Source organism: Uloborus diversus, chromosome 7, assembly GCF_026930045.1.
Source record: "Uloborus diversus isolate 005 chromosome 7, Udiv.v.3.1, whole genome shotgun sequence".
Lineage (NCBI taxonomy): Eukaryota > Metazoa > Arthropoda > Arachnida > Araneae > Uloboridae > Uloborus > Uloborus diversus.
In genome coordinates, this window is record NC_072737.1 from 144,056,283 (window position 1) to 144,076,796 (window position 20,514).

At 31.7% G+C, this 20,514-nt stretch overlaps 1 protein-coding gene across 1 annotated transcript in view; it reads right to left on the bottom strand.

Moving 5' to 3' along the window:
- LOC129225939 (zinc finger protein 33A-like) overlaps positions 1-20,479 on the bottom strand; it is a 31,443-nt gene extending 10,964 nt beyond the window's left edge. The window contains exons 1-2 of the mRNA XM_054860486.1: positions 20,393-20,479; positions 11,967-12,035 (exon numbers count right to left, since the gene is read on the bottom strand). Of these exons, the coding sequence (XP_054716461.1) occupies positions 11,967-12,026 (60 nt within the window). The 5' untranslated portion in view covers positions 12,027-12,035; positions 20,393-20,479. The remainder of the gene's footprint in view (positions 1-11,966; positions 12,036-20,392) is intronic.
- Between the last annotated feature and the right edge of the window lie 35 nt (positions 20,480-20,514).

Sequence of the window (20,514 nt, forward strand, 5' to 3'; positions counted from 1 at the left end):
TGAAAAAACAAAAAACAAAATTGAATATTAAAATTGGGAAGAATTTTATGAATAAATTTAAAGACCAAAGTTTGAGCCCAAAAGGGAGTTTTCAAATTTAAGCAGGAGTAGAGATTCATAAAATTGAACCTAAGAACCTGAAATTCAGAAACTGCAATTAATTTTTACTTTCTTGAAGTTCAAGAATTTTTTTTCAACTTATAGGTATGAAAATATGTTCAGACTAAATTTCCCTTCTCTGAAAATAAATAATGTCTTGCTACAGGTAAAAATTTAGGACGTTCAGAGAAAAATCAGGAGCATTTTTTACACCTTTTTCTGGCACCATAAAACGCAGGGATAGCGCAACGGATTTAGGGGAGGACAGGCGGGGCTACTGCCCCGGGGCCTCCACAACAAAGGGGCCCCCACAATAAAATTTTTTTACAAAATATCCTAACTTTCACGGGTCAGCAAATTTTACGTTTTTTTCTCCCCAAAAAATTATAATAATAATAATAACGTAAAAAAATAAATAGCAGTAACTTCAGGATGTACCGTACAACCTCAATATCTTGAATCTCTCAAGATGGGAAAAAATTCGAGATATCAAGTTTTTGAGTTATCAAGATTTCATAAAAATTACACTAGTAACTCTCACAATTACACATACGTACGTTATATGCATTTATATTATGTGCTATAGGACTACTTCAAATCACAATCAATAAAGTAGTCAATATTTTACTAGATTTGAAATTTTATAATTGTCGAAAGTGCACAGGATGAGATTTTGAAATGAACAATTTTAACTTGGTTTTTTTCATCTAAAAATTTAAAAATTTTAATTTTACCTTCAGCCAGTAACCCCACATTCAAAAAGTTCTCAGCAGCCTTTTGTAGGAGGTTAAAAAAGCAGAATGATGAAAATGAGGAACACATTTTCCGTTTTTGCTTGAAAACTGACAGACGAAAAATCGACCCCGCTTTCCTTAAAGCTGACTACATCATGTTTGAGAGAAATGCACAAAAGATTTTAAACTCTAGGGAAAACACAGCACCCCTCTCATACCAACACTCCCCATTCACAAAATTTCCAAGAAAAGGGATGAAAAACGTTAAGCAATTGTCCCTGGAACTGGTTTTTACTACAAAAATTGCCAAAGAAAAACAAGAATTGAAAATTGCTTCTGTGCAAAAATTTCGACATATCAAGGGTTTTCGAAAAATATTTCGAGATAACTATTAAAAATAAAAAGGGGTTTTTATAGAAAATGCTGGGGAAAATGTTTTTTTCGAGACATCAAAGGTTTCGAGATAAGGGAGGTTTGAGATATCAAGGTTTGACTGTATTTACTATTAAAGTGCTGATCGAAAATATTGGATATATACATATATATATCAAAACATTTGGATATATATCAAAGTATCGGATGTTTTCGAAAATATGATGATCTTTTCGAACCCTGATTAAGGGCCTCCACTCCTTCGTTGCCCCGGGCCTCCACACTTCCAAATCTGGCTCTGATAAAATGGCTCCACAGTCAAGAGAAGAAAATCTTCACAAAGCTGCAAAAGACTCTCAAATATATATTGTTTTTCTTCAATTCAAAAATGTTCATTTCTTGCACAATACTTTGAACACTTTCATTTGCACGTTTTCTCACAAAATAGTTTCTCTAAAATGTTGTCTCGGACACTTTCGAAGTTTTTGGACAGGATGTATTTACTGTGGTGTCCAAAACCCTTACTAACCCTAATATTTTCGAGTCCTAAAAATATAAATATTTGAAGAGAAAGTTAATTAGCTAGAGTTCAAAGCTAGTGGTTGTTAACCTTAACTTCTACACTCAAGAATCGAATGGTCGGCAAGATCAACGTTTTTTCTCACACATCTAACATTGTTCCAGCAGACAACTCAATTGATATTTCATATTGCTTTCTGATTTTTCATAATAGCAGGCACCCTGCTTGCGAAAATACTAAATTTACAAGAAATGACAATTTTGCACCTCCATACATCTTCATTCCTCGGCAATTCAACTTGATCCGCAACATTAGGGGAATTTTGTTTTGACAATGGTAATCGAGAGAAAAATAAAAAATCAATCTAACTTAACTTGAATGATTTTCACTGAAGCTAAAAAGACTAGAAATGATAATTAACAGACAATAGGGGGTAACTTGAAACTGATTTTACTGTATTACTGGTTGCAACTAAGATTTGAAATAAACTTGTGGGAATTTAATAACTCCAGAACGGAACAACGCCCCATCTACACACCCCTCAACTCCAGATTCCTTATGAGTTTTGTAGCGACTTACAGTGCACATAATTTTTTTCCTAACCTTTATTTTTCATAACACAAACAGCAGGGCTCCCAACACATTTTAGCTTCAGAAAAGGTTAAAAGAGGACCATTTTCAATCAAAAAGGGGACTAAAGAGGACCAGTTAGGATCAAAAAGAGGACCTTGGGAAGACCACTCATAATTAAACCCTGGGAAGCACCAAAAGGCAAATTATTTGCCAGCTGGCTAAATTCATGAAGATAATTCGTTAATTAACTATAATAATGATACAATTCCTTTATCACCTGTGAAACTGATCTTTTTTATCCATTGAATAATATTATTTACAACTATTTGCAGGGGCGTAGCTAAGGGGGGGGGGGGGTTTGGGGACAAACCCCCCCCCCCCCCGAAAAGTTAGTCTCAAAAAAAAGAGAAAAAAGAAGAGAGAAGAGAAAGGAAAAAATTCCAAGCGATTACACACACACACACATATATATATATATATATATATATATATATATATATATATATATATATATATATATATATACTAGCAAAAATACCCGGCGTTGCCTGGGTCAGTAATAATTATTAGAAAAAATCGTTACTTGCTTTTGTTTTCTGTTTTAAGTGAAAGAATACCTTTTGAAGCATTCCAAGAATGGAAAAGATCTATTAACCATTGAATTTAAAACTTTTTTAGCTAAACAAATTAACAACGCAGAACACCAATATCAAAATTTGAAAAAAGATGAAATCGAATATATCAACAATTTAAAAAAATTCTTTGTCTTTGTTCCAATTGATAAAGCTGCCAATAATTATGGCATCATTTGCAAACATTTCTACGGTTAAACAAGTCTTACAAGAACTTAACTCGTCTCTTTATTACGAAAAATCGAATCTTTCTACAGACGTGATTATTAAACAGTTTATTGCATACAATAAACTTTGCAAATCGAATTTTTCATACAGTTTTACAATTTCAAATTGTCAAAATCTGCCTTTCATATTTATGACACCCAAATTCCACAAATCACCAGTTAAATTTCGTTTCATTTGTTCTACTACAAAAAGTTTTGGAAAAAATATCAACATCAAATTACAGTTTATTTTGAAAAAAATTTATGATTTTCTGAAGGTCAAATTTATGCATACGAGCTATTTTTGGTGCATTGACAACAGTTTCGAAATCATTAAAAATCTACAACGCACACCTAAATCAATTTACACATTTGACTTTGAGAATCTGTTCTGCAACATTCCCATCGAAGATTTATATACAACTTTGTTAAAACTTTTTGACATATTTTGCATTGGTGAGGAATTGGGCATCGACAGGAATTTTTTTCAATAGTCTTTGTCATTTCTGTTTCTTTAACAATTTTGTGACTTTCAACAACTTTATTTTTAAACAAATACATGGAATTGGCATGGGGCACCAACTATTCCAGCACAGCTGCTAATCTGTATCTCTTTTTCTATGAATTTAAATACACAGTACAGTATAATAAAAAACATGATATTTTCAGGTATATAGATGACATCCTTATCTTCAACAAAAGTATGGAGGACATTTTCCCTTTAATTTATCCACAAAATCTACAGCTCAATAAAGCCAATGACAACTTTCCTGTCTGCCGATTTTCTGGACATTTCTTTCAAAATTGTTGACTCTAACCTTATTACAGATATCTATGATAAAAAAGATAACTTCAATTTTTTACACAAAATGTATGCCACATTGGTACAGTAATTTACATAAAAAGATCTTCATTAATATTATAATTGGACAGCTAAGCAGATTCTTTAAAATTTGTAGCAAACAATTCTCAATTTAATAAACAAATCTTCAAATTTGCTGCAAATCTCTACTATTACAATTTTTATCCTGCCAATTTCACATTTTATTATCTTAATTTGTTCAAGAAATCTTTTCTTCAACAAGGACAGATTTAGTTTTCCACCCAAACAACTGCGATTTGGCAACAGTGTAACTGGGTAACTTTGATGATAAAGAGTGCTGAAATCCTTTCAACAGGAAGGTGCTTTTTGGATGCCCTGCCCCAGCGACCTGTTCGATTGGCGTGGCATCGGATTTTCGTCTCTGGCAAATGGATACCTAGACATAGACATTGTTGTCGACGAAATGTTTGAAATCATGTGGTATGTAATTTTTTCTTTTTATTTTGCAGGTCAGAGCTGGGGGGTTGGTAATACATGACAGGCATATTACTAATAAGCATACTATTTACATTTATAAAAATTATTGCATATATACAAAAAATAAGCATATATAACGTTTGATAATTTTCCTGCCTTATAAGTAGCTACACATATTAGTTCGTTAATTCAAATACATATACTTTTACTTCTAATCAATTTTGCTGCATGTATGATACTGACCCGCACAGAAACCTTGCAGAATATTTAATATACCAGCTGCTCCAGCTCTTCGTAAACGTAGCAGCAGTTTAATACCCATGATTTCATCAATTCTTGTTTTCAATGTTCCTAGTTTATTTTTTAACGTTACATGTTCATTTTTGTTGTTGTTATTGTTGTTTATCTTCGTTGTTACATACACTTATTTCTGTGCTACCCGTATATGTGAAACTACACACTTTACTATATATATATAGATAGATATAAAAGAAGTAACCCCCCCCCCCGAAAGTCGGGTCTAGCTACGCCACTGACTATTTGGATGGGAGGGGGGGGGGGGGGCATTTAGTTCAGCACTTAAGGCAGCCTCTTTAGAACTAAATAGGCATAATGATACATTTTGACTTGAACCAGGGATGCTGGTAGTCTCACTGAAGGACAGATGAAGCTGTGCTTCATCTTTATTTAGTTTAAAACTATTTTTATGTTTTTCTGTCTTGTAATGCTTCTTAATTGCATTGTATCCCTTCTCAACCAATATTAATCTGTCATACACCAAACATAAAACGTTATTCTTTTGTTGTTTTCCCTAGTCTCTAATTTTGTTCCCATCTTCATCAGTTTCATCTAACCATTTGCTGAGAAATTTGCACTTCCCCATGACTCACACTGAAACCTAAAAAATATTGTTGGGATTTTCAACAAAGCTACAACTGAGTTTATACTAAAATTATTTTATATTTGAATTTTAAATTTAATCTCTTATCACAGGGTTCATACCCTTTAGGAAGAAAAAAATTTAAGAACTTTTTCAAGAGTAAAAAAATATTTTTCAAGGCACTACCCTAAATTTGCACCATAAATATTGCATGCAGATTTCATTTAATGCTAACATATAAATAACAGAAAGTAATAGAAAATGTATGGAAAAACAAACTGCTTTTTCTACAAGAGACATTTTGATAAAAGATCTACTGTATTGAAAGTTTTCCTAAAAATGTCTGAAATGCTTAATCACAAAGAGAAGCAGATAACATGAGGCTTAGTTTTGCAATATTCAAAGTATATTTTCAAGAATCATAAAGCTTAGATTAAAAAAAAAAAATCTCCATGATTGCACGGCCATGAGTGCTTTGAACTTTTATAGGGGGGGGGGGGGAGACTAATTCCCCTCTTAGCATGACAATGAAATGATGCACATAAATTCAACTTTATAAAATTTTATGCATCAACTTTTTAAAATTTTATAATTCAACTTTGTTTCAAATACAAATCCTAAGTTAAAATGTTATGCACTCAATTGTTTGCATTTAATATCCCCCCACCATAAAAAAACAGTAATAACCGAAAATAAGCTAATAATAACTAAAACTAAATTTGCAAAACTAGAAATTTGAATTAAAAACAAAAAAAGAAATATTAATTTTTTAGTTATTTAAATAAAAATTTAAACGAGTTAATCTAATGTAATATGTCAAAACAACTTCAAACTGACAAAACTATAAAAATATTTATTAGATGCAAAATGATTGAAAGCTCAGATAAGCAAATTTTCACGAAACAAGTTCGATTTTGGCATGTTTCCATAAAATAAATGTATTTATTTTCTACTAAATTAAACATAAAACATGCTAATCTAAGGTAGCATTTGGGAAAAAAACATTCGATTGGGGAAAAATATTTTAATATTTTCATGATGCAAAAAGACTGAAATTTCAAACACGAAAAGTTATTTTCCGAGTAAGTTCAATGTTGCCATGGTTTCCAAAATAATTACTTTGTTAATTATTGAAATTAAACGAAAAATAAGCTAGTTTACAGTAGTACATGTCAAAATAACTTTTTCCTGTCAAAAAACATCAAAATATTTACAAGATGCAAAAGGATTGAAATTTGAAAACGCGAGAAGCAGTTTTTCGCGAAGTCCGATTAAGTTCAATGTTGTCATGGTTTCCAAACTAATTCCTTTGTTAATTATTGAAATTAAACGAAAAATAAGCTAAGCTAAAGTAGCATATTTCAAAATAACTTCCTACTGTCAAAAACATCAAAATATTTACAAGATGCAAAAGGATTGAAATTTGAAACGCGAGAAGCAGTTTTCCGCGAAGTCCGAGTAAGTTCAATGTTGTCATGGTTTCCAAACTAATTCTTTTGTTAATTATTGATATTAAACGAAAAATAAGCTAATCTGCACATGTCAAAATAACTTCCGATTGTGAAAAACATCAAAATATTTATAAGATGCAAAAGGATTGAAACCTCAAACACGAAAGCAATTTTTCGCGATACTGCATATCAAACATATGTTCTGAAAATTGCACTGATGAAATATTTTTAAACAAATTGAAGCAATGAAGAAACTTTTTATACTTTTTTCAAACTTTTCAAGCACTTGGAAAATAAACTTTTTTTTCCAAGAACTTTTCAAGGACGTAAAATTTACGAACATATACGCCTGTAAAAAAAAATGGCGCATGCGCCACGAGATTACTTCCGAATTCATTTGTAAAAGGGGTGGTTCATAGCAGCGTTACTATTACAGTCAACTTGCGACAACTCTAAGTCCCAAGGGCCCCTAAAACATTCCAAGTTCTGGGAAGTTTCCACAACAGTCTCAAGAGCTTGGGATCCGATAAAAACTTTGAGATAAAGGAATATTAGAGTTATCGAGATCGGAAAATTCATTCCTTACACTAAACGTGAGGTTGAAACTCCGAGAAATATCGGCAGCACCCTGATCCGATCCGATTCGAAGTCATAACTCCTCCCCAAAACCTCTCCTTTTTTATGGATTTCCCTGCTACAGCGGTTGAAGGAGGAGTAATGACGTTAATCTGAAGCGAAATAATACGGGAAAAGTCAGGTTAAGGCGCCGCAGCCGCGTGTTTGGGTGTACAGTATCTTTTAACGTAATGGAAAATTTTTAAAATCTGATTCTTAGGTAAAAACAATATAAAAGCGGACTAATCGGACCAAAATGTTAAAAAGCGGTCTAAAGCGGACTTAACCCTAAAAAACGGACTTAGGCGGGAAAAGCGGACCATTTGGTAGCCCTGCAAACAGTCGAAAGTGGAAAAAAAAATCTACGAATGTCTCGAATATTTTTTCGACATATAGAGATTTTACTGTATTACTAGACTATTTCTATGTAATGGACATGGAAATTTGCTGGGATTTCGATATGTGGAAGTTCAATTTTTGGAGGTTCGACTGTAGTTGATAATTTTGGACAGAAACAAAATCAGTTTTAATCATTAATAAAGTAATCTAGTAATTCAATGAAATGTCAAATTTTAGTAAAAGAAAACAACAATGGGATTTGAAATAATAGAGAAAGAGATGATTGAAAAAAAAAAGAGAGAATTTTTCATTTTAAAGGCCGACTTTAATGAATGACTTTTGTTCAAAATGAAGCACTTAAAAGGGCCCTTTGTAATACAGCGCTAAAAGGATTTTCAAGGACCCGTGAGAATCCTCTGTGAACAAGACTATAGTTGGGCTACAGATTCTAATCAATCTGCCAGGTTAGGTTTGCCCCAACTATAGAGGAAAAAGTTTGAATCAATTTCAGTAGAACTCTCTCTCTTTCTGCAAAAATGCAGAGTAAAATACTGACAATTTTAGGAAATTTAGAACAAATTTTTTAAAGAGTTTTAGGGCAGTTAAAAAAATATAGGAATTTTTGAAAAGTTAGGACGACTCTGACCCCAGTATATCATAATCTAAACCAGCATTTTTTTAATTTCCTTGATCAGCGGAACCTTTTCAATACTCACTTTTTTCGTGGAACCCTTAGTATTTTGTCAATAGTTAGCAGTGGCGTAGCCAAGGTTCTGTTTGAGAGGGATCCTAGGTTCTATCTCAAAAAGACTATCACATTAACTATTTGTTGTTTAATTGATAATTAAATCGACTTCATTATATACCATGGTAATTATTGCTAACTGCTAGTTATTATATATTATTATAAAACACCAAAACACTAATATTTGCATAGGCGGCTGGTGCCGCAAAAAGTGGGCAATCAAAGGAGGTTAGGGGGGGGGGGGGGTTAGGTTTGGTGGGCGACACACCCTTAAAGCTACATTTTTTCTTCAAAAATTGGGCAGTTGAGTTTTTATGCCATTATTAATGAATAGAAATCCAGAAACGAACTCAAAAAGCGGGACTAGATGGCGACAGAAGATTGCCTCCTACAAAATCAAAGTTCCAATTTAACTTTTATGAAATAATAACATGAATAACAGAATTAAAAAAAAAAATACAAAGCACTTTTCACATTGCACTCAAAAGGAAAAAATAACTTTTCTGGGTCAGAAAGGACAATATTTAAGTATTCCTGTAGTTTAATTATTTCAAGAAAATTACTTCATAAACGAAAAAAAGTGCAGCTCAAGTCAGGTGCAGAATTTTTTATCATTATCTAACTTTCTGTCATAAATTTGAGTGTAGAAACATGCATATTTTTCTGGGAAAGTTTGGTTTGAAATGACTTGGAATAATTGAAAACTACAGGAATACTTAATTATTGTTCTTTCTGACCCAGAAAAGTTATTTTGTCCTTTTGAGTGCATTATGAAAAGTGGTTAGTATTTTTTTTTTTTTTTTAAACTCTTATTTCATTCTTTTTAAAGTAAATGTATTTCAGAAATAGAATAACGTTACCATTACGAAATTTCAAGCCTTTTTTCATATAAATGCTTCATACTAAAAGGAAAAAACTATATATGTGTCTAAAATTTTAAGCATTTGGCACTCAAAATAAATTTTTGTTCCCATTTAGGATTTTTTTGTGTGCTAATTCAATTAGAACCATTTGCATTAGAGACTACCGAGTAGTTGCCGAGAGTACTCGGCAACTACTCGGTACTCGGCATACTGGGCCAATTTTCCGGGTACTCGGACAAATTCTGATCAGATACTCGGCCAATACCGAGTAGTTGCAAAAAATTGAATATTGTCCAAGACAGATATTAAAATTTATAAAAAAGCACAAGCATATTTAATATTCTGCAATCATTTACAAGTCAATTTTAAATTTTGAGAATAATGAATTTTTTAATGCTTTAATGGAATAAATCTTTATTTTAATGTCCCCAAAGTTAATAAAACTTATTTATTAAAAATTGTGCAAAAAATTTAAGTATAGAAAATATGGAATTTTTACATAAAAAGTAGATTTTTGCTACAAACAAAAGTTAGTTATAAGAAATATAAAAATTCCTTTGCTTAAAAAAAGGGAAATAAAACAACGTTAAAAGCATAGTGCAGGAACACTGCAGACATGTGTTTTGGCGTTACAGGAAATTCCTTTTTCAATGCACAAAATGTGAGCTTGTAAATTTAAAGGGATCCGACAAAAGTCGGATTTTTTTGTCGAATGTGTTAACATTCTTTAGCTCACATTTTTTGCACTGATAAAAACGTTCCTTGTAACGCAGAAACACATGTGTGCAGTGTTCCTGCACATTTGCTTTATTTGCTTTTAAAAATCATTTATGTTTGGCGGACTAGAACTAAAATAGATTGGTATAGTTTGTCTTAATTCCAACTTGATCAATCATACCTTTTATTTATTTATTTTTAATTTTAAAAATAATTTTTTTGTAAAATTTTTGACGTAAACAAAATTTTTTAAGTAATGCAAAATTAAATTTCAGCAGGAATTTAGTTTTAAAAAGTTTTATATGGACAAAAAGGTCTATACTACTGTTCCAATAAGTTCAAAATTGATCACGTGTGTGTCAGTAGTTCTTCTTAAAACATAATTGGTACTTGTTAATTCAGCCGAGTAGTGAAATGCCGAGTACTCGGTACTCGGCCAAAGTGCTACTCGGTACGTCTCTAATTTGAATATTAAAGGTTTACAAAACTAATTCATATTTCACAACATACAAGTTACTAGTGTCTAAAATTTTAAGAATTTGGCACAGTATTTGCCCCGTTTTCAATTGTTGGCATAGATGAGGATAAAAATTCTAAGAAAGCAATGATAGTGGAAAAACTTCATGCTTGCTCCATAGAAGCCTTGATTCAAAATTTTTATGATGCTTACTATTACTATTGCTGTTGTAAGGCAACCAAATTTGTAACAATGGGTTTTATATTAAAAGTGCTTAAAAAAGCATAAAACAAGCACTTATTAAGTCAGTTCTTTCTTTAAACAAGTGAATAAATCATCATTATCAGTTTTCATTCGAGCCTTAGTTTTGCACTTAGAAAAGTGAAGGGGAAATGTCCCTTTACTGTTGAAAGTGAGAGGGCAATTGCCCCCTGGTACGAGCCGTCTATGCCTATTACTGATTCTAAGAACTTTTAAAAGGGATAAATAACCTCAGAATTTATTCATGAGTTATATAATTAAAATATTTTCTTAGTTAGAGAAAGAAATACTGCTGTGTTTACCTACAATAGTGTTAATAATTCACTAAAATTTACAAAGAAAGTTTTTTAAAACTTAAAAACTAAAATGTCTTATTTTACAACTATTTTTAAAGTTATTTATAAATTAGAAACTTTGATGTCACTGTATGTTATGTTGACTTAAATTGGTCCTCACTCATTAAATGTTAAAATTGTGCCTTTTACTGCTGACATAGGCACTGGGAGAGAGCGATTAGTATTAATTGTAGAAGATTTGAAATTAGTGTCAAAAATCGTAATTTTAGGCAATATTTGGAAACGATGCAGGAAAGGGAATTTGAGGAGTCCTGCCATAAGTTTTTCAACATTGAAGTCACTTTTAAACTATCTTTGGTGATATTAGGGGGTCAGTAGCTTCTTCTTTAATGTTTTCGAAATTGAAGTGTTTAAAAGTGAGAAAGCGGTGCTTCATGACTGATCTTGGAAAATTTTCGAAGTTGAATATAAAAGGCACAATTTCAGGCGACAAATAAAATTATTCCTATAGTGACTAACCCGGATGGGTAATAAAGCTCAGATTAGTACACGAAAGTAAAAGTAAATTTATTTTTAATTTTGGGAAAGTGCTTTTATTGATTTTTTAAGTGACAAATTTACAAGATGTGGAATGAAAACATGCAAGTCTCATGGAACCCCTGAGAGAATTTCATGAGACCCTGGGGTTCCGTGGAACACAATTTAAGAAACACTGATCTAAACAAATTCATGCTTTCTTCAAAAAAAAAAAAAAAAAAAAATCCTCCCTCTCATAATCAGATCTATCATAACTTAAAAGATTGAAACTGAGAAACAGAAGGGAAGGAAATTTTGTGTCTGCAAAAAGTAGAAGGAAACCAAAATTTAAAAAAAAAGAAAAAGAAACAAATATAGAAAAGAAAGTACCGTATCTTCAGCTTTTGATACAGGGCTTTGCTTCTTCGACTTTCCCTTAGGTTTACCCATTATCAAATTCTAAAAGAAAAGAAATTTCAAACATTAATAAGAAAAATATATAAGTAAAACTACTTTTTTAACTCTGAAAATTTTCAACCTTAAGGTATCATTTTTTGCCTTCGTAAACGGATTTCATGACACCTCAAAGCAGAATAAGCTGTGATCAGGCCTGTATCTATAAATTCTGCCCGTTACCCCTGCAAAAACTCAACAGTGCCCTCAACTGTCTACTGGATGTCTATGCCACTAAGCAGGGCCAGATTTAGGGGAGGGCAGGCGGGGCTATTGCTCCGGGGCCTCCACAACAAAGGGGCCCCCCCCCCCTTAAAAAATTTTTTACAAAATATCCTAATTTTCACAGGTCGAAAACATCGGATATATACATATATATCAAAATATTTGGATATACATCAAAGTTTCGAATATTTTCGAAAATATGATGATCTTTTCAAATTCTGATTAGGGGCCTCCACTCCTTCGTTGCCCCGGGGCCACTTCCACACTTCCAAATCCGGCCCTGCCACTAAGGGTCGTGAGACCCTCAGTTCCCATGCCCCCTCCCCACTCCATTGCTGTGTCTGCTGGTATGTAGATCTGAGCCTGGTTGTGGCGTCCTCCAACGCAAAACTCTTTTGCATTCAATTAGGAACAGTCTTTTGCGCACCTGCACTAGGGTGGTGCAAAAAAGGACCTTTTTTAAAAGTTTGACTTTTACTGGTTTTACCCACCTATTTAGTTCCTTTTATGTAAAAAATAATTAGTGTGAAGTTTGAACTCATGATTTTAACCTTTAGAGGTAGCTCAACAGCCTCAAAATTTGGTAATATTAATTTTACACAATAAACGCAAAAGGAAAAAAAAAGGCTTGGAAAGCAATATAATTTTATTTCATTTAAGTCTTTAGCATTTTATAAGATGAAAATTATAATACCATAATTATGTTTAACTCACTATGGATGTGATTGTGCTAATACCTACCAAACTATTTTTTGCTATCGGTATAAGCGCGGAAATGTTCTCGACAACCTGCAACAGGAACTGAAATTGATCTTCAATGATTATTATTTTTTCATTACACTGTTTTATAATATATATTAATTCCTTTCAGCAAGGTCATTAATAATCGGCTTCCTTCATTAAATTTTAGTGCTTTCTGATAATTCTCCGAAGACCTGTAGATTTGTTTGACCTCCCAAGTTTTGCATGGTTAAATGTGTTTGGCAAATTCATTTTTTTTCAGTTAATCAAGCTGATCACAAGTTAGAAAGTCCTCAAATTTTATGATATTTTGGGGCATAATCTCAGGTCAGCATTATTTTTTCATTCACTTCTTGAACAGCTTTACCAATTATCTTCTATTCAAGTGTGTCACTTGATTGTCAAAAAAGTCATGCAATTTTACTTACTTCTTCATCAATATTCTTATAATGCTATTATGAATTTAGATTTTATTAAACTGAAATTATTACAATGTGCATTCTAAAGTACAGAAATGGTCCACCCAAGGTTTTAAATAAACATGTTCCGCAAAGGTACCTTATCTTTTCAATTCAATATCTTCTACTGAAGTGATGGTGAACTATTGGTTAAACATTTATATTTTAAAACAGTACAAGATTTTTAACGTTCACTGAGTATGGTGCATAGCTCTAGGTACAATAACTCAGATTCCAGGAGAAGGGGTTTTATGCTGAACTATTAAAATCGGTTTAAGAAATTCTCGGTAATCATCTTGAGTAGGAGTTAGACAGCAATTTTTTAACAGATTATATTCTATGGTCCTTTGCATCAGCCACTTTTACTTATTATTGAGTTTTGTAATGCATTTATTCTTATCAATGAACTTTCAGTAGGTCTAGAATCGGTTACAGAAAAGTGCTTTTTGTATAGAAGAGAACCCTGTGCATTCATTAAAATAGGCCCCAATAATCAATTCTATTATGTGGTGTTAACATTCCAAAATTAGTTATTTTGTACCAGTAAAACAGGTTCTTTGCTTTTGCCAGTATTGATGCTTCTTTGGTCTAAGCACAACTCTTGTCAATTTACAAAAAATTGTACAGAATTGCATAAAATGCAACATTTTACAAAAAAACATTTGTGAATTTTCAGAATATATTTCATGGCTAATGTTGAAACAGTGTACAAAAAATAGCAATTTTACAATGTAATTAATTTCTGTTAGTGAAAATTGCAATCATATTTGTGATTAGTTTGGCCCTTTGTCAATAACACTTATATTTGGCAATGATGCAAACTTCATCTGCTTTGAGCTACCTCTAAATATTGTTCAAATGTTATAAAAAAATTTCCCACTTATTTTCTTATGAATTGCAACCAAATGGGAGGGTAAGACTGAAAAAATGTTCACCTTCAAAATTTTGCACAACCCTACCTGCACCTGCTTAAGAAAAAAAATGAATTAATGGGTTTAGTAAAGGAGTGATACCAAAAACGGGATAAGAACGAGTGCTAGAGACGTACAGAGTACTCGGCCAATATCAAGTAGTTGTAAAAAATTGAGTATTGTTCAAAGCAGATTTTACAATTAATAAAAAATTGCAAGCATATAGGGTAGACCGACCAGTAAATGAACAGTTAAGCACAATTTCATTTTCAAAAAATCCTAGTAATTTTAAATTCTATATTATACAGATTGTGATAGCTAAAACATTTTAATAGATCTATGTAAATATCTCTAAAAAATCGCGGAAACTTAAATAGTACCGCTTCCGACTTTTTCAGATATTTAAAGAAAAAATGGCACAACGACCCAGTGAATGAACACCTCGAACCAGTAAATGAACACAAATTAGTCCAGTGATTGAACACGATAAATTTTTTGATTCAAAAAGGAACTAAGTTTCTTTGAAATCTATCTATCTATCTATATAACTATCTATATCTAATTATCTATCTATTTTTCTATCTACACATCTATCAGTCTATCTCTATGTCTATTTACCTATTTATCAATGTACTTATCTATTTTTCTATCTATCTACTTATCTGTATCTAGCTATCTATATATTTATCTATCTATCTATTCATCTACCTATCTATCTATCTACTTATCTATCTATATATCTATCTATTTATATATCATATCTATCTATCTCTATGTCTATTTACCTATTTATCAATGTACTTATCTATTTTTCTATCTATCTACTTATCTGTATCTAGCTATCTATATATTTATTTATCTATCTTTATTTACTTATCTATATATCTATCTACTTATCTATCTACTTATCGATCGATTTATCTACTTATCTCTCTACTTATCTGCTTATCTATCTACCTATCTATCCATCTATCTATTTACTTATCTATATATATATATATACACTTATCTGTCTACTTATCTATCTATCTATTTATCTATATATCTATCTACTTATCTATTTATTTATCTACTTATCTATCTATATATCTATATACTTATCTATCTACCTATCTATATCTATCCACCAATCTATATCTATCGGTCTATCTGTCTATATATCAACCTACTATCTATCTCGATATCAGTCTCTCTTCCCAACTATCTATCTCTATATTAGTCTCTCTATCTACCTATCTATCTATTAACCACTACCTATTTATTTTTCTATCAATAAATCTATCGATCTATCTACCTACCTACCTATTCTATCTCTATATTTATCTACCTATATATCTATTTCCCTCTTATTTTTTATATATCTATCTCTATATTTTTCTCTATCTATTTATCTATCTATCTATATACAAACATACATATATATTTACCTATCTATTCTCTCTCATTGTATAAATATTTCTATTCCTCTATCTCTCTATTTACCTGTCTATCTATCAAGAGAGATAAAGATATAGAAAGATAGATGTAGGTAGGTAGGTTAATATACAGATAGAGATATAGATAGATAAAAGATAAAACTCAGTAAAAAGTGCATTGTTTACAAAGACAAAAATGAAGAAATTATAAAATATATAATGAAATACATAAATAAATAAGCATATAAAACTATATGCATTACAAAAAAGTACGAAAATGAAAATATCTCAAAGAAACTCCAAATTTCTTTTTAAATCAAAAGAAATTTTGCCATTGTTCATTCACTGGGTTTTCGCAATTTTTCGTACCCAGTGACTGAACACCCCTCTACCTGAAAATCTACACATTCTGCATTGACTGAAACAATTTAAATCCTTAGCCTAAATATGTATACTTAATTTTTCTTTTGTAGAGTTAAAAAATAAAAATAATATGTATCAAAATAATTGCTAGCACGAAACCAGCCTCATTATTTTAAAAGAGAGAAAGAACGATTCACAGCAATCAAAATTTCTAATTTTTTCCAGGAAAAAAATACGTATCCAAAGTAACCAATCAGGTGTCACATAGCTTAGAATATTAGTAAAGAAGGCTTTTGTAGTGAATTTATGCAAAAAAAAATTTTTGGAAGCTCATTAAAAAAAAAAAAATGACGTGCTGTTCATTCACTGGGTGGTGTTCACTCACTGGTCGAGTCTACCCTAATATACTGCAATCATTTACAATTCAAATTCAAATTTTGAGAATAATGAAGCTTGTTATGCTTTAATGGAGTAAATCTTATATTTTAATGCCCCAAAATTAATGAAACTTATTTATTAAAAATGGGGCAAAAAAAGTAAGTACAGAAAATCTGAAATTTTTACGTTATTAAATGGATTTTTGCCACAAACAAAATTATTTATAAGAAGCATAAAAATACTTTTTCTTAAAAAATAAAACAATGTTAAAAGCACAAATGTGCAGGAACACTGTAGACACGTGTTTTGGCATTAGAAGGAATGTTTTTTTCAATGCACAAAATGTGAGCTTATGGATTTTAAGACATCCGACACAATGGATTTTTTACATTTATTAGCTCACATCTTATGCACTGAAAAAGATGTTCCTTGTAATGCAGAAACATGTACCTGCAGCGCTTTTGCACATTTGTGCTTTTAACGTTGTTTCATTATCTTTTAAAAATTATTTACATTTGTCGGACTAGAAATATAGATTGATATAATTTGTCCAACTTGTTCAATCCTACCTTTTATGTATTTGTTTATTATTAATTTTTAATTTAAAAAATAACTTATTTGTAAAATTATTGACACAAACAAAATTTTTTAAATAATGCATAATTAAATTTCAGTTGGAATTTTGTTTTAAAAACTATTATTTGGACATGGAGGTCTATACTACTATTCTAATGAGTTCAAAATTCGTCATGTGTGTGTGGGTGGTTCTTCTTAAAACATAATTGGCACTTGGTAGAGTAGTGAAAAGCCGGGTACTCGGTACTCAGCCAAAGTGCTACTCGGTACATCTCTAATTTGAAAACATTTGATAATTTGGGGGGGGGGGGATATACATTAAATTTTACTTATCAGAGCCCCCAAAGGATCATTATAGGATTACAAAAATGGCATTTATGTACATCCTGCTATCTAAGGTTATATCCTTTTTGCTAAAACAGAGTTGGAAAAATTTCCAAATTTGCTTAAATGCTATGTAACGGAAAACTACTTTTTGTCAAAAATCGACTTTGTTATTTTTGCAGCATTTCCATGAAGCTAGTAGTTTTTCCAGAGGGGGTTTGCGGAGGTCTGAAGTTTGGGAACATCTTAATTAGGGTATAAGTACACTTGCCAGACATCTTGGTTTGACCAGGTCAGTCCCAATTTTCAGACAAAATTCCGGTGTCCTGGTCAGTTTACTTAACGTTCCAGTAAAAAATAAGTTTGACACCAGAATAGTCAAAGAGTAAATAACTGAAGGATTATTTAGGATAATTTATTTTTAATTTTTAGCACTGACATGTAAACTAATATTGAACTGGTCTGATCTTCTAAAAAAACTCGTAGCCAAAGAAAAGTACATGTAAAACATTTACTTAAAAAAAAAAAAAAATCTGCTTGTGCCACAAATTATTACCTGTAGTTTAGGTTCATTATTAGCCCCAACGCAGAACACTTGATGATGTTCTGCAATGAAAGTCATTTGACCAAAATTTGTTCCGCAAGTACTTCAAGCATTGTATAAAGCAACCAATGCGGCTTTTTCCACAAATCTGGATTACTAAATCAAAATCGTTTCATACAGGTTTTTTTTTAGTGTTTAACCTGGAAGACCTCATGGTACTTTTTGTCACACAAAAGCTCTCGGGGGGGGGGGGGGGGGCTCCACAGGCCCGTAATGGTTATTTCAGTAAATTGAATTTGCAAAATAGAAAATAAATTGTATTTTCAACACTGAATTATAAATAGATAAACAGCCTCTAAAATATGTTTTAAAAAGTAAGTTTAAGAAAGTTTTATGATACATGAATCTAAATCTTCTTCTGAGCATGACTGATGATCGCTATACTGTTCTGTGTCAACTTCTTCAATAAGGGAGTTCTCATCAGTTGAAACCTCAACTAACAAGGTCTGCAACCTCTTCATTTCATCCATGTAGCTTAAATAGCCATGCATTTCACAACCTCTTCCTTTACATTCACAATCTGAAATGAAAAGCGTGAGCGCTCGCTCCGGGCCTCTAAGGCCTGAACCGGAATTTTCCAGGGAAAAGGGGGAATGTACATTCCTGAAAAGCATGTGGTCAGTATGTAGGTTACCTTGAACGCAGCTACTGTGGACCTCATTCATTTCCATTGAAGGGGTGATTTTTGGCAGCGTAGTTTTGTAATGACCGAGCTTGAGAGACCCGATGCGAGTTCTCCTGCGTTAAAACTTCACTGTTGCTATGCATTTCTGTAGAACCTAAACCGATTGAGATTCTTCAAAAATATTTTAGATGCTTTCTAAAATGCATAGAAAGAGCAAATATACAAAATTTTGTTTAAATATGAACCTAGGCGTCAAACTATGCTTTATCAGTAATTTTACATCACAAGAAGGAACAATTAAAATAATGTTAATAAATAAATAAATTACTAAAATAATAAATTAAATAACTCGAGTTAGGGTAGCATATAAAAAAACATTTCAAAACATTCCAAGTGATTGAAATCTTTTCAGAATGCAAAAGGATTGAAACCTCAAACAAGACACACAATTTTCAACAATGGAAGGGTTTCAATGTCGGTATGTTTCCAAAACATACCTTAATGGAGAAAATTGCAGTGGATGAAGATCAATTGGGAGAATTAAGGAAAAGGGCTACCAAAAACCTAGAAAAATCAGATTCTTTTGAGATAAAATATGAAATTTCCATGGAAAATCTGCAGAAACTACAGATTTTCTAAACATCTTTCAACTCAAGATAGAATTTTGCAAATTCTGCAGATTTCTTCAAGTTCTAAGTAAATCTAAAATTTCAGTAAATAACATATCAAATTCAACATTTTTCACGAGCTTATCGCTGAACTATTGTAATTTGCAAGAATTTTATATTTTCTTCCAATTTAAAGAAATCTGCAGAAAATTTGCCAGAGTTTTTCCTCTTGCATTTGAACAGAATTGTGTGCAGCTCAGGCATCTGTTCTGCGACATATGTCGCAAATTTAGTAGCATTCTGCTTTGAGGATTATTAGTAACCATTTACTCATAGCATTGAGAATGAACTACCCGCAAAACTAGTCAAGGGTGTGTAGTACCCTTTGATTATCCGTGACGCCGGGAGAAGGGGGTAGTCCACCGGTTAAACATTTTAGAAATCTGGCAAGCCTAGGTATAAATGAAACTTTTGTTCGCCGTTAACATGCAAATGGATCGATAAACATGAAATTTGTAGAAAACTTTCAGTAAGTCGCAATGCTAAGTTGAAACAAGAAAAAATAAATAAAATTATTATTAGACTAGAGAGTCATTTTCAAACCCATATTCCCTCAAAACAACCACCATATTTCTTGACTTAATTATTCGCTTTTAGGTATCACTAAAAAAAACCATCAGCAATTAGTTTTGTTGTGGACACTATTTGAACAAAATACTGAAATGGTCCTACTCTTAAAACAGAAATGAAAGCAAAACGAAATTAGTGAATTATCAGGTCGTAGTACTTTAAAGCTTTCGTTCATCTAATGTTGTTCAAAGATATAGCATTATTTATTCCTATTCTGTTCTACATAACTTTATTAAAACAAATTTTATTATGCAAGAAAAGACTTTATAGTTCAATTAGCTGCAGCCTCCTGTCTCCATAATATGAGACAGGTACATGACACTTATGCGAGACAGCCGATGCTATGCTCTGCCAATAAGTTTAGTAAAGTCTTGATAAAAAGAAACACTGTTGAAATTTCAAACTAAAAACTGAAATAAAACAAAAACAATTTTTTATCAAATAAGACATCGAAGTTACAATATAAATAACGAAAATAATGCAGTTTTTAAGCATAATTTCTTACCAGTTTGCTTGTTGGCTCAGTTTTAGTAACGCGTTTTGGGTTTGAGGAGCTTAAAATGAAAAACGTAGAAGTAGAAGTGAGATCAAAACTATAAAAATTTACACTTGCTGGAGCGGCTCGTC